Below are 15,687 nucleotides of genomic sequence, written 5' to 3' on the forward strand. Positions count from 1 at the left end.
CGCCTTGTCGTTCAAAGCGGTGGAACACTAGTTGTTCAAAGCGGTGTGGAGCGGTGAGGACTTAGGTCCTGCTGAGAATGCTTTAACCATTCGACAGTGGTGTGGGTAATGGCCCTGAATTATGGTACCACATGCATAGTTGCATTTATTGAGGAGTATTAAAGGGGGGTGTCATGTCATATCATGAGTTGCATTGTTGATTGGATTCTATATTTGAATGATTGTTGTCGATTATGAAATACCTATGCTTATTGAATAATCATTGATGTTGTAAGGTGCTAGATTTTCAATTGATGTTATTATATTTTATTTTTATTGATTGAGAATCTCACCCCTTCTGCTTGGAAATGTTGCCCTTCCTATGGGTAACTTGCAGGTGATCCTGAGTAGTAGGTGGTGGCTCAAAGTGTCTAGGGCTCTGATACGTGGGATGAGATTTTATTGTTTTCTTTCATTCTATGTATCAAATTTTGGTTAATGTTGTTGTAGCCCTATGGTTGATGAATTATTCTGGTTGAGGCTTTTTATGCCGAGATATTATTTTGGAGGTTTAAACAGTTGTTGACGTTTCGTTGATAATATTCTGCTGCATATTAAATGATGATTTCATTGGATGTTTAATAAATAGATTTTTATATTCTATTTTAGAAATTTGAAAATGTAGTGTGACATGCCCATTTGGATTTATTACTCTGACGTGTGTTTATTTTATTTAAATAAATTATATTTGGGAATGGGGTGTTACACTATCAAAGATTGGCTACTTCCAATCTCAAAGATGTTACATTTGAAATCAACATGACAGATCAAAATTCAATAAGTTCAAAAATAATATGTCTCCTATCTATCACTGATATTACTATTTCTAATATTATTATTTTTGTAGCTACAAAGTTCGTATAGATTATTCAACGTCTTTGATTGAACCTCTATACTATTATTTTAGTTAACCATTCATCAATTGTCTTTCTAATAATATGATCTCAATATTTATGTATTACTCATGCCCTTTTTACACTCTGCACTATCATTTTATTGCATATCATTGTTCATATCTTAGTACTCATTTATTAACCATAAGTTACTTAACTGAACATTATACATGAATTTAATGTATTTCTAATTTCATATTAAACTCTATTACAATATGAATTATAATTTTAATAAAAATAATTATTAATTGTAAATTTCCAACTGTCAAAATCGTCCACGACCAACGAGTACCCGTGCGGATGCACGGGTATGTTACTAGTTATACAAAAGAAAAAACTCTAACTATAATAGTTTAAATGAATTGTATAATTAAAAGATAGCAAATCCAACTTAAAATTAACGCTTAATTCATCTGTCGATCCCTTAACTTGTTTCTTTTATTCAATTTGATCTCATAAGTTTTAACTTTCATAAACACGTCTATTAACTCATATGTCGTTACCTAATATAGTCCTTTCCGTCAATTTTTTTCAAAAAACATTAGTTTTGTACATGCAGGTGTGCCAGGTGTCAAAAACTTGAAATGTGTAAGCAGGTATGACTCACCAATATATAAGGGGGTTAAAAAAGTGAGGAAAAAAAAAATATAGGGTTCATATTTCACATTTTCCCATTATTTGGTGAATGTGTATTCACAATAGTCTTTTAATATATCAAAATTTTACAATAATACGCCCTCCGTTCCATGTTAGATGACTTGTTTGACAAATGTGCACTTTTGACCTGACATACTTTAACCATATTTTTCTACTAATATACAAATATAAATAATATCATGTAAGATGTTGTTGGATTCGTCTCGATTAATATTTTCAAAATATTAAATTTTTATATTATAGATAAAAAAAATATGTATTGATATGTGTGTGAGAGTCAAATAAGACATATAATATGGACAGAGAGAGTATCTGATTGTGCACTCCATTAACGTCAAATATTATTTTGACTAATGGAATGCATAATTAGAAATTAGTTTAGAATTTCCGTACATTAAAATATCATTATAGTTTTTTTTTACAAGAAAGAATCATTATTTAATATTTTGAAAATTAAAGATAGAGTAGTGATATATGTACAACCATTTGGGACAACTTTGATGACAACTCTGATTTTCTCTCTTCTCATTGGTCCAAAATAATAAAGAGAGAAAAAGGAAGAGAGAGAATAAGACTATAATGTGAGTATGAGAGAGAAAGTTGTCAAAAAGTTGTAATAAAATGGTTGTACAAATATCATTTCTCTTAAAGATATTATAGATAAAAAATATGTATTGATATGTGTGTGAGAGTCAACTAAGAGCACCCACATCTATGTCACTCTACATGGGTGGTATAACTGGGTCCCACGTAATATTTTATATTACGCCACACTTTTCAATTATTTAAATCACTTAATTACATTTTCTAAATATTCATATCACTCTTACAAAACTTACAATGGGTCCCACTATTCTTACAATATGTTCCAAATTATATTTTACATTAATATATAAAATGTATAATCAAAATATATAAAATGTATCTCACAATATATTCAAAAAGAATTAAAATATCCAAAAAAATAAATAAAATCAAATGAAAATATATTAAATAATGTACTACTTGACACAAATAAGTTATTAGAAAAAAAACATAAACGTTAAAATAAACTACTAGCACAAAATAAAAAAAATACATAAATGTTAAAAAAATACATGAACGTTTAAAATAATTTTTAGTTGTTGATATTCTCATGCCTAAAATGTAACACCCACTTTCGTTTAATTATTTATTTAATCGAGTTTAGACGATTATATTATATTTATATAATATATGTGTGAATTTTTTTGATTTATGACGGTTTAGATGATTTGGATGATTTTGATGTGTTTTGATGATTTTGTTGAGATATGAGACTTATTTTATTGTTAAATAAAATAAGATTTGAAAATAAAATAAAATATTTAGTTGATGGCTGTTTTGAGATTTTAGAGAGTTTTGGGGGAGAAAGTGAGATAAGATAAGATATTAGGAAGAGATATAAAAGAGAAAACCTAGTTTTAGAAAAACACTTTGTACGTACGGTCAAAACTTTGGAAAAGGAGGAAAAAGCCATAGAAGGGAGAATCACCAAGAGAGTGCTGTGATTTCTTCACATTAAGGTAAGGGTGAGACTAATGATTCAATAATATTGATTCTTATAATTCTGATGATCAATTAACAAAGTTAGGATTGATTTAGAAAAGTTTTGAAATTAGGGTTAATAGGAGAATTTGATGATCCGATGACGTTTAACTGCTAGATTGTTGTAGAAAACGTCCCTTGACCTTAGATTATGCTTAGAATGAATTCTGGAAGAGAAATTAGGCTTTTAACTTTGAGTTTAGGTCAATTTTTGAAGAAAACTGCATTCTGCCCGAGCCAACATTCATTGCTCGCCACGCGAGCCAATACCCCTCGCCTCGCGAGTTACAAGTCGTAGCTCGCCACAGCGAGCAACCTTACTCGCCATAGCGAGCATGACTAGAGAGCATGTTGATTTTCGTATTTTGGACTTTTTAGTTGAACCTTAGATGCTTTTGAGTACCTTTAGATGTGTATTAAAGATTAGAGGATGACTTAGAACAAGATTGAACCTGGAACAACCATAGTTGGAAATCTGGCAAGTACTCGCCATGGCGAGCAGATGCTCTTGCCTCGCGAGCACTTCCAGAACTGAATGTTTTTGATAATGTCGTGACCTGAGTTGAATGAATTGATTAGGAATGGACATTAGGTAGTAATGAAACCTATTTAAGATGTTAACTGAGACCTGTGAAGTTGTTAAGAACTGTTAAGTTGTTTGTAATGTGATTTAACGATTAAATGCATTACTTGAATTATTCTTGAATAAACTTGATGTTGTTGAAAATGAATTGTTGTTATGAAATTATAATGATGTTGTGATCTGATTATGCTGCTGTTGTTATTTAACTAAGTTGCATGAGTCATTATAAGATGAATAGATGTTGTTGAGCTCCAAATTACTGGATGCATATTGAGATGTTGATTAAGATTGTTTTAGATTGATTGAGTTCATGCATTAGCATACTTGTTGGGGGCTCATGCCCTGGAGCTTTGTCCTCACCACGAATTGAGCTTTGTCCTCACCACGATGCCTTAATAGTATATTAATACTATGATTGTTGGGGGCTCATGCCCTGATTGGTACCACATGCATAAAGAGGTTTAGATTGCATTGTCGCATTTGTCGAGTCAAAAGATGTTTTGTTATTGATGATGATTGAAATGATGTGATTACTTAATAATTGTTTATTGAGGATGCAATGATGCTTAAGATTGTTTATGTTGTTAATTATGAATTTTGAATTATATTGATTAATATTATTGTGTTATGAAATCTCACCCCTTCTGCTTGGAAATGATGCTCTTCGTATGAGTAACTTGCAGGTGATCGTGCTTAGTGTGCAATTTGCTGTCGTGAGTGACCTTGCCTCACTGAGTCGTCTAGGTCACTCTAATACGTAACGAGATGGGGTTTTGATATGCATGCTTCATTGCCTTACGTGATTATTTATGATATTGATTAACTGTTTTGAGATATTTTGATGGGGCCTATGTGCCAAAACGATTTATGAATTTCGAATTAATTTCCGCTGCAGTGCTTAAGATTTTTTTGTTGAAAGTTAAATTGTTATTTAACTGATTTTTGGATTATGTTTGAATGTGATATCCCGTTTATGATGTTTACTCTGATAATTGTTTAGAAATTTTCATATTGGGAAAACGGGGTGTTACACAAAACGTTCCCAAATATGTTCTATTAAGTCTTGTTGAAGTTGTCGATGAATTTGCTTATCGCGAATATTGTATCTTCTACGCAAGAACTCTTGAAAATCATTATTAGAATCATCTGATGGTGCAGTTGGGCCATTGCCTAGATGATCATAAAAATAATCAAAGGTTCCACCATATGTGGCACGTTCATCTTCAACAATCATGTTGTGTAATATGATGCACATATCCATTATACGTTTTAGTGCATCCAAATGCCAAGATTGAGCTGGATTATGTATGATAGCAAATCGGGATTGGAGAACTCCAAACGCTTGTTCGATATCCTTTCGAGCACCTTTTTGATGTTGGGCAAACAATTTTCTCTTATCCCCCTGTGGCATTGGGATGCTTTTCACAAATGTTGCCCATTCAGGATAAATTCCATCTGATAGATAATACCCCATGTTGTATTATGTACGATTAACTGAAAAATGGACCTCGGGAGCTCGCCCCTGCATAACATCGTTGAAGACATCAGATTGGTTCAACACATTGATATCGTTGTTTGAACCCGCTACCCCAAAGAATGCGTGCCAAATCCATAAGTCTTGTGAAGCAACTGCTTCAAGCATAACAGTGGGTTTACCATGATCACCTCGAACATATTGCCCTTTCCATGCAACTGGGCAATTTTTCCATTCCCAATGCATACAATCAATACTCCCTAGCATACCTGGAAAACCACGTGCTTTTCTTTTCCCTTCTTTTTTGCCGCCTTTTGACCGATTGGAAGTTGTGGTGGATTGTATTCGCTTGTTGGTGTTGGTGGGTTAGAAGATGCCAAATATGCTCCAGAAGCTGAATTCTTTGTTCTTTTTGCGGACGGTTCCAATACACAACCTGCAAGCCATTTTGGTTCATCTCTCAATAATTTCCATGCATTCTCAAGTGTGAATTTTTCACGTACATCTTGGTAATAAATATCTTTTGCAGCCGAAATATTGTCGCTCTCGGAGGCACCGCTTTTCTTTAGAGCAACAACATCTTTGTAGCACCCAACAAACTTTGAAATAGATGGATTGATTTTTTTGTGCCATCGAACTTTAAGTGCCGCCGGTTTTCTCTCTTGAAAATTCTTGTCGCGATGGTTGTTATAAGCTTTACCAATCCTCTTCCAAAAACTATCTCATCTTTGATCATTCCCAACAATTGGATCCTTTGAAATATTGAGCCATGATTGAATGAGAAGTTCACCCTCTTCTGGTTGAAATCTTGTTTTCAAAGAATTCGCAACTGATGTAGCTCCGACTTCTTCACAAAGATTAATTGTTTCCAAGCCATCTTGAGTGCAAGGTTGTGATGTTTCAATCTCTTGATCATTTAATTAGACACCACTATTTTTCATTTGAACTCCATGAGACATGGTGGGACTAGTTGATTGAGATGAAAAATGTTGATAGAGTGATATGGGTAAGGTGGTGTATGATATGGATAATTTCCAATGTGTGGGTTTGGGATAAAAGCATGATTTTGAAAATTTAGGTTAGGATGTGGGTTTGGGTTATTGGATGCATTTTCAAAGTAGGAGACATTTTGTTGATTTTGGATGCATGGAGGAATGCCACCATTTTGCAAGTAGTTGGACCAAGAATTATTGTGGTTGGGGTTCATTGGCAAATGAAATGTGTAGAAGAAAAAATTAAAAAGAGATAAAATTAATAATTCAAATTTAGACTATATGTGAATGAGAAATTATAATAGATTGAAATGGTTCATCACTTAATTATTTCAACTTGCATTTTATAAGAAATAGTAAAAAAAAAAAATAACCGTTGCAATCTTAACGTTGCACAACGGTAAAAAATTAATGTCATATTTCAAAAATATGTCTTAAAAAATATGTCAATTTTCAATTCATTATAATATTATTTAGAGGTGTATGAATTCTGAATTCCTACCGTTGCCAAAGTATACCACGTATCCATTTTATACCACTCTTACCACATCAAATAGTGGTGTCTTTCCTGACAAGCACTGTGGCATGATTGAAAAAACAACTTAAGCACCCCGCGATATTTGTGCTCTAAGTCATCTAATATGGACAGAGTGCACTACATTAACGTCAAAGAATATTTTGACTAATGAACTGCATAATTAGAAATTAGTTTAGAATTTTCATGCATTAAAAAATCATTATAGTTTTTTTTTACAAGAAAGAATCATTATTTGTTACCTTTTTTAATTTTTTTTTTGTTGAAGAAAACGTTTTTTAATTTATTGTCACTTGATCCATGTGTAAACTGTAAAAGAAAAGTTGAATATAAATTGTTTTCTCTCTCTCTCTTTTTTTTTGTATAAATTAAATTCTTAAATAATTGGATTTTGGGATCAAAACATTTGAAATTTGAAAACTCTGAAACCATCCCTCTCAAAACCATTTCTACAATTTCTCATTCTCCATCGCAACAATGGGAGTCAAGAATTTATGGGACATTCTCGAATCTTGCAAGAAAACGGTTCCTCTTCACCATCTCCAGTTAACACTCTCTCACTCACTCACTCACTCACTCACAATTTTCACTTTCATATTTCTCCTCCAAAATTTGATTTTTCAAGTTGAATCGAGTACCCTTTTGGATGAATTGAAATGGGTTTGTGTTGGATTTTGAGTTGCAGGAACAAAAGGGTGTGTGTGGATCTGTCTTGTTGGATGGTTCAGCTTCAGAATGTGTGTAAATCGCATGCTTGTTTGAAGGAGAAAGTTCATCTTAGGGGACTCTTTCATCGTCTTAGAGCTCTTATTGCCCTTAATTGTACTGTTGTTTTCGTTTCAGGTTTGGTACATTGCTTTTTTCTCTTTGATTCTGTGTTTGAAAAGTAAAAATTGTTTATTTTTGTATGTGCGTGTGTGTGAAATGTGTGGGACACATTTTCTTTTAAGTTGAATTTTACACTTAGTCTTAAGCTATATATCAACACACAAACTCTGAATACCAGACACTGTGAAACACTGATGTAGACATGACATCTGATACTGACACCGCCACTGACACGTTGACACTCATAAGAATATGTAATGATTGAATGTAGCCATCTGTGTTGGTATCATGTCAATCTCAGACAATGGACACGACCGACACATGTCAGACACAGTTGATCAATGTCAGACATTGGATACGCCTTAAATTTGTAGTGTTGATGCTACACTCGGACATGACAATGCTACGCAGACATTGATAGTAATTTAAGAAAATGGAAGCAATTGAATGTGACCACATTTGCTAATGTTGGACACCGATATGTGTCGAATATCAGACAAACAACCACACCTTTAATTTGAAGTGTGATTGTTACATAGATCCAGTGTTATCAAATATTGGCCATGGCGGGTGTCAGTTTTTGGGCTCTCTGCCATGGCCAATTACAAACGATATTGCGGAATTTTCCGCCATAGTCCGACATGAAGGTGCCACATGGTGGGATTTGGCTCTCTGCCACAGTCCGCCATCGACATCACTGCATAGGTATCTTGAGACTTGGTATTTTTCTATGAGCACCTATTAGGATTTTACCTTTTTTAGCTTTACGTACATTGAACACAGGGTAGTTCAATGGTGGGAAATATGGACAAAGTGACTTCAAATTTTGACCCCTAAGAATAGAACTCAAGTTAGATTCCTAGAAGGTATGTTGGTTGGGGTGTTGTAAAATCTAATGGATAAATGATTGTGCATCTACTCAGTTCAACTTTGTAAACCCATCACTTCAGATTGTTAGTATCAGTGGTAGCTGTCTGTATAAAATACACACATGATACCTACAAGATCTTGGTTTGAGTGGATACACACTCTGACTCCTAGGAACATAAATCAAATTTAATTCTTAGAAGGCGTCTTGGTCAAGAGGTCACAAAATCTAATGGATAAATTCTCACACGTCGACTCGGTTGAACAAGGGATTATCCCTATAACTAGTTAAAGTGGCCAAAATTGTTTGTAGGAATACCTTGATAGAGCCACATGAGTGGTAAATGGCCTAATTATTGTAGGTTCCTAATGAACAACATGCACATATACATATACATATAAACATATATGTTTGTTTGCAAAATGTATTTGCTTGTGTGTTTGTTGATTTGAAGTGAACATTTTACGTTTTCCTTATTTGATAATTTTCAAATGAGAGGAACAAAATTTCTGATTATCCATCATTCATTTTTTACTTTTGTCTTTGAATATGCTTGGATTTACTTAATCCATTTATATTCCTTCCTAATGAAGTCATCTTTGATGCCTGGTAGATGGATCAATTCCTGCCATTAAATTGTCGACTTATAGACGTCGCTTAAACAATGGAAAAGAGGTTAGGAGTCCTTTCATATTTCTTTTTCTTTTCCTATCCCATGTATAACCGTTACACAAACTCTGTGCTTTAACATAATGTGTTGACTTTTTCTTACTTTTTGTTGTACTAACGTTCATCGTTCAATAATCACCATGCAGGTAGCCCAAAAAGAAACTAACTTACAGAAAACGACATCACTGCGGAGAAACCTGGGGTCTGAATTTTCATGCATGATTTCAGAGGCTAAAATCTTGGGGATGGCTCTTGGCGTCTCATGTTTAAACGGGTAATATTCAATAGAAGTTAAGGTTTGGTATTTTGCTTCAAAGAATGCTCTCTTATTTTGCCTTGTAATTGTTGATATCAAAAGTTATTTGTAAATTAATCAAAAATGAAAATTTGTTTATAGGGGCATACTACTAAACCTATTTACGAATACGATTATCTACTGTCTGATCTTTTAGATAATTTGAACTGATAGTGTCTTGATCTTTTCCAAAATCCAGGATTGAAGAAGCAGAAGCTCAGTGTGCTTTGTTGAACTCTGAATCGTTATGTGTAAGCACTGTGTCTACTTCTCTGTCTTCAAACTCCATTTTCCCCTACTTTGTAATTATCAGTTATTTTTGGTAAACTTGGGTTATTGTTGTTCGCAAATCATCATGATCGCTGTCATTCACTTTGAAAATTATAGGATGGATGTTTCAGTTCAGATTCAGATATATTTCTTTTTGGTGCAAGGACAGTGTACAGGGATATCTGCCTTGGTGAGTAGATAAATTATTATTTTTTTATAAATATTATTGTTAGATATATTGTTATACTATTTTGTATTTTCACATGACTTACACGGAGCTTTTTTTAATAATGAGTCAGGAGATGGTGGATATGTTGTATGTTATGAGATGGCAGACATTGAAAGAAAACTTGGATTTGGACGGGACTCATTGGTAAATTTCTGATTAATCCTTTAACATGCTTATGAATCCCTATGCTTGTTGAGATGATCTTTCTTTGCTCAGTGTTCTGTAATGCAAATTCAGTTGGGTTAGGTTTATTCATGTTGCGGCCCTAAATTGAAGGTTATGTGAAAGATAGGATATTTTTAACTTCCCTTGCACGTCATCATCAGGGTTTTAAATTGGGGTTGTGTCGTGATCCTTGATATTGCAGAGAATCACGGTCAAATGTGGCCTCAGTCTTGATCACATTGCAGTTTCGGTGTCATCTTAAATCGTTATACCACATCCTAGATCACGGCCGCGGACACTTATTTAAAACCCTGGTCATTGTGAAGAGGCTCATTCAAAAGCCAATGAATATATAAGCTACCCTATAAAGAAGGCCTAATTGATCTTCCCTCCATTGTTTGAATATTAAATGGTTTTTCATGTCTTATGCTGAAAATACAAATTTGCAACCATGCATATGAATTTTTTCTAGCCTGTGAATGCTTTCCTGATATTGTATCAAAATTATTGCATTTTCATCTTATTCACCAAATCAAAGTTCCATTATACATGTCAATTCAAGGGTACTAGGTTCTTTTTCCAGTGAAAATCTGACCAAGTAACCTGTGATCTTCAGATTTGCCTCTCCTTGCTTCTTGGCAGTGACTATTATCCAGGAGTTCACGGATTAGGTCCGGTAAGTCCTGAGACGTGTCCTTCATAGGCATATTACTCACTGAATTTTACCCCTTGTTGTTTAGAAGAGTTAGATATTACATATCATATGGATGCTTATGCTTTTGCATCAATGGTTGTAGGATTCAGCTTGTCAGATAGTCAAATCAATTGGGGACAAATTTGTTCTAAAAAAATTTGCTTCTGAAGGACTTGGATGGGTGAAAAAAAGAAAAGGTCTACCCTAATATCTATATTGCATTTTAATTCAATTATCTTTGTGTTATGCAGCAATTATTTTTGTAATTTTTTTTTTAATCTATAAATTTCGTCGTAATATTTTTTGCAACTGTCAATAATGTACTATGGTAAACCTTAAATTCCAGATAATTTGAGATTCATCGACTATCTGAAGTATATGGCAGTGCACTTAATATTTTGACGGAGGAGATTAGTTACTTTTTAAATTTTTTCTAAACCAATTTATTAGTATTATGATTGCATGTCAATCCTATCATATCACATATACTAAATGTAATCTTTTAATTCTAGAGTTATAGAATAGTGAAGTGTCTGAACTATGATATTTTGGATATTTTGATGAAACGACTACGTTGTTTATCTCAGATCTGTGTTATACCAATTGAGAAATTTTGGGATTAGATATGTGATGATGCACACAGGACTCAACAGATCAAAATTAAGTGTTTTGTGGGAGAATTAGGATTAAAAAGTCAGGGGTGTCTGTAAGGGTGTATTTGCAGTTTGACAGTGATTTACAGAAACCAAGTGCAAGAAGTTGTTAGAGATTTGTATGGCTGAATGTTAAATTCTCGATTGCCATAGAAATCAAATAAAGCCGTTGATGAAAATGACATTAACAAAACTAACGTAGAAAATGAAAGAAAACATCACAGGCGTAACGAGTGAGGTTCTTAGGCACTAGGTTTCCCTGAAAACAGTTTCAACTTTCACTGCTTAGTTGTTCTCATAGCTGGTTAAGTCTGTTGTTCTGTTTTGGTTAACCGTTGGTCCATAGGCAAAATGGGCCACGATAATCTACAGTTTGGCCGAGAGGTAAGTATAGTCTTACCTATGATTGTTCCAGCCAAAAGTCAAACTTGAGTGTATCCAATTGATTCAACTTTAGTCAAACATTGGAACCAAATACTCCAAAACTTACGGCCAGTCCATTACCGTCCTCAAATAACATAAATGAAAGCCTAAATAACAATACCACTTTTTAAAACGAAATATCATACATAGACTTAGACACATAAAAATCGTTGACCTTTTGCGCCTAATAACATTTGTAAAATAACCCCTAGGTTTGAAAATACAAGACTCTTATGGGCTGGCTGATGTGGTCCATGGATACAGGGATTGTATGAAATCAGGTGATACAGTTTGACTTGATATAATATTTATTTCTTAAACCAAATGATGGAATTGGAATCTTGGGATTTTTATGTTTATTTACTCTCGAATGTTTATTTCCCGGTCATGTCTTGAACTTTTAATCATTGTTTCTATCTTTTGTTTATGCAGGAGGTCAAAATAAAATAGGAAGGGATGATACGATTTTGCAAGTGATTGATGCTTATCTGAAGCCAAAATGCCACTCAGCAGATTCAGAGTTTCTGCTCAAGTAGGTTATTTAGTTAATCGTTTCCAGTTCTTTTATGCCATATATGCCATCAATACTTAATTTTAATGTTTTTCATCAGTAGTGTTAATACTTGAGATTTCCACATTGGATGGGATATGACCTGTAAATGAGTTTCTAAGTGGGAGACATCTCTCGTCTTACAAGACGATTTTGTAGGGTTATGTTAGCTTCAATCTAAATTTTAAGATGGTGTCAGAGCCTATTCAAAATCCATTGGGTCACCTGTTATCAATTCATGCTCCAGATATCTAGTCCTATGTGTGAGAGAGGGGGTATTGAGTTCCACACTGACTGAGACATCCTTCTCTTTTTAAGCCTGTATTTTATGGTGGACTTAGGTTATTGGCATAATCACGTTGGTGGGGAGGGGGTATAAGGCTCACTCTGTGATTATCGTAGAATACAATATTCAAAACGATACAACCAAATTAGTCCTTGTAAGGTTTGGACACTCTTCACCTCTTGAGCTGGCGTGGGAAAAGTGACCAATAATTAGCAGATCTAAAAGATACTAATTTGGGCTGTAAGTTTATCTCAACTTGAATTTGGCTGTATCTCCAGTCGATGTGGGAGCAATTATACTCACATATGAAAGCACTTGGTCAACTTTGCTTGGAAATTGTATTTTATGGTTTTTTGTACTCAGAAACTAAAATCTATCACTGATTCTCACTTCTCCATACTGATTACTCATTAGATATGCACTTGTAATTATAATTTGCAAAAATTGATATGAAGTCCTTCTGAAGCAGACAGCAGTTACATATATCAAGCATTAAGCTAACATTTAATAAAGCTCATGAAATTTCCGATTGTAATTTTATATTTGTAGTATCTGTAATTAGATCCTGATCATAAATTGAACAACATTGTTATCAGCTACTAAAAGTTTGACTAAATTCTATAGGGCTCTCGCTACGTATCCATTTCAACGTACTAAACTACATCATATATGTGCTGTATCCTTTGAATGGCCTTCTGAGAGAACAGGTACTTCATCTACTTTGAGTGCTCATTCTTATAAAGTTCTATAAGTCAAGAATTTGCGCTTGAGTCAAGTCATTATTTTTAGGGCTTGTTTGGATTGATTTATTTGAGCTTATCTACCGGTATAGATACTGGTGAAACTGTTTAACAGATCTTATTGAAAAACTTTTTCAGCTTATTTTCATAATTTTTCTAGGATAGCTTATGTAAAAAACTTATAGCTTATACAAATCAGTTTTATTTTATCTTTTATCATAGAAATAACTTGTACATAAGCACTTACATGGTAAGCCCTCATGCTATAAGTGCTTAATTAAGAAGTAAAAATAGATTGTTCATGTATTGAATTGAAGAAGTAAAAATATATTTAATCCTTATGTGACTCAAATTTCTCAAAAGTATGAAATGAAATATAAATTTGATACATCTGGCATGAAACTTTGGAAGTTCTTATGCAATGCTGAATTCTGTTTCATGAAATAGATGGATATATCCTTCCTTGTATAGCAGAAAGAGATTTACGACGATTCGCCAATTTGCGATTAACTTCGTCTGAACTTGGACTGAACCTTCCTTTACATGAGGTACTTCTAACCCTTCTCACTAAACCTAGTTAATATTTCATCATCCTATATTGACAATTCTAAATTATGAAATACAGAATTTCTATTACAACTGTACAACAAATAATAATGGCTTTGTATTTCTATCTGTTTCATTTATATCATGCATAATATATGTGGGACCGCAGATACCTGTAAAGTGTCCTGTGTCAGAAATCATTAAGAGCCGAAAAGCTCAAGGGAGAGAGTGCTATGAGGTTTCTTGGAAAGACATGGATGGACTTGAAACTTCAATAGTACCTGCAGATCTTATAGAAAGGTACATCTCTTGAGCAATAATGGTTTAGAAGTTGAAATTAGCTGCTACTAAAAAACTGTATATAGATACAATAATATTTATCATGCACACATTTGTGCAGGACTTTTAAGAAAAGGTATTATGATATAACTATATAGTGAAATATGTTGAATGCTTGTGTAAATTTTTTTATATTGTCAACTTATAGTCATTAAACTCTAGAAGTTAATCTTCCATGATATATTTTGAAACTACAATGGCTCAGAAAATGTCTGTAACCACATCATCATAAAAAATGTTTATGCGCATATTTGAATCGGTGGTGAGTGAGTTTGGTGGAATCATGGTTCCACTGTGATTTTGACAAAAACTAGAGTTTGAAGCTTCAACAAAACCAGGGTGCCACCATGATTTCATCAAAATCACTGATTCCAAATATGCACATAGTAAACAGATTTCTGCATGAGTTGTCAACTCTGACATTAATATTATCATCATTGTCTCACTGTTAATCATCTACAGTGCCTGTCCCGAGAAGATTTCAGAATTCGAGGAGAAAAAAGCTCTGCGAAAGAAACAAAATGTTCAAAAAAGAAGACCAAAGAAAAAAGAAACTACGTCTTCTCTGGCTGAGCTTGATCTAAAACTGCAGAATTTGTTGCTAGATGATAACTTGCAAGACGATACCAACCACAGTGCCTCTGATTCTTCAGGAAGGATATTAGAAGAGACAACGTCTACGGCTGAAGATGATCTAAACACAGAAAACATGATGCTGTCACATGATGACATAGAATATAATGAATGGATTCAGAATATCAGCAACATATCAAGCAATGATGTTGTTTCTAGTAAAGATAAAAATGTGGTCATTGATCTTCTGAGCCCTTCTCCACTTAAGCCATCAAATTCTTCAAAATTTCATCCATCAAGTGACCAAAATATTGATGTGATTAATTTGAGTGATTCAGAAAATGAGGTGTCACCGGAACATAAGCAGAAAGCTAAAGAGCTTAGAATGTTCTTAGCAAGTATTAGAAATGAAATCCATTGAACAGAAGGTTTTGCATGTATACTAAAAAAAGTTTAAAATCTCATAATGAGAAGAAAAAAAAAACCATCAAATGTTGTATTTTATTTGATGCATTATTAGTAAAACTTGACTGAAGTAAATAAAAATATTGCTTGCTGGAGAAGTTGTTGCATCATGTTTTGAATATCAATGTAATATTTAAGATTTCAAGTTCTTAAATGAAGTTTGGAAGCGTTAATGATTGTTCAATTAGTGCATCAAATATATAACTTCAAATATATAATGGGATGTTAAAAAGAAATTGATGTTATGAAAATGATGTTTTTTTAGGGAGATACAAGAGTATGGAAAGAAAATTACTTTTTTGACATTCAAAACATCATATTGACACATGAAAATGATGTTTTTACCTCCGGCGGT

At 33.4% G+C, this 15,687-nt stretch overlaps 2 protein-coding genes across 2 annotated transcripts; one reads left to right on the forward strand and one right to left on the reverse strand.

Moving 5' to 3' along the window:
- Positions 1–4,765: 4,765 nt before the first annotated feature.
- Positions 4,766–5,212, reverse strand: LOC112422800 (uncharacterized). Its single transcript, XM_024786472.1, has one exon. The coding sequence runs from the start codon at positions 5,210–5,212 to the stop codon at positions 4,766–4,768; it is 447 nt and encodes a 148-aa protein (XP_024642240.1).
- A 1,921-nt stretch (positions 5,213–7,133) lies between these two features.
- On the forward strand, positions 7,134–15,486 carry LOC11439238 (single-strand DNA endonuclease 1). The gene is made up of 14 exons (XM_003619439.4): positions 7,134–7,284; positions 7,425–7,582; positions 9,049–9,110; positions 9,251–9,378; positions 9,599–9,650; positions 9,787–9,859; positions 9,969–10,042; positions 10,680–10,739; positions 10,861–10,954; positions 12,266–12,365; positions 13,294–13,376; positions 13,857–13,957; positions 14,125–14,255; positions 14,757–15,486. The coding sequence occupies exons 1-14, from the start codon at positions 7,217–7,219 to the stop codon at positions 15,286–15,288; spliced, it is 1,716 nt and encodes a 571-aa protein (XP_003619487.1). The 5' UTR covers positions 7,134–7,216; the 3' UTR covers positions 15,289–15,486.
- The last annotated feature ends 201 nt before the right edge of the window (positions 15,487–15,687 follow it).

This window comes from Medicago truncatula, chromosome 6 (genome assembly GCF_003473485.1).
Source record: "Medicago truncatula cultivar Jemalong A17 chromosome 6, MtrunA17r5.0-ANR, whole genome shotgun sequence".
Lineage (NCBI taxonomy): Eukaryota > Viridiplantae > Streptophyta > Magnoliopsida > Fabales > Fabaceae > Medicago > Medicago truncatula.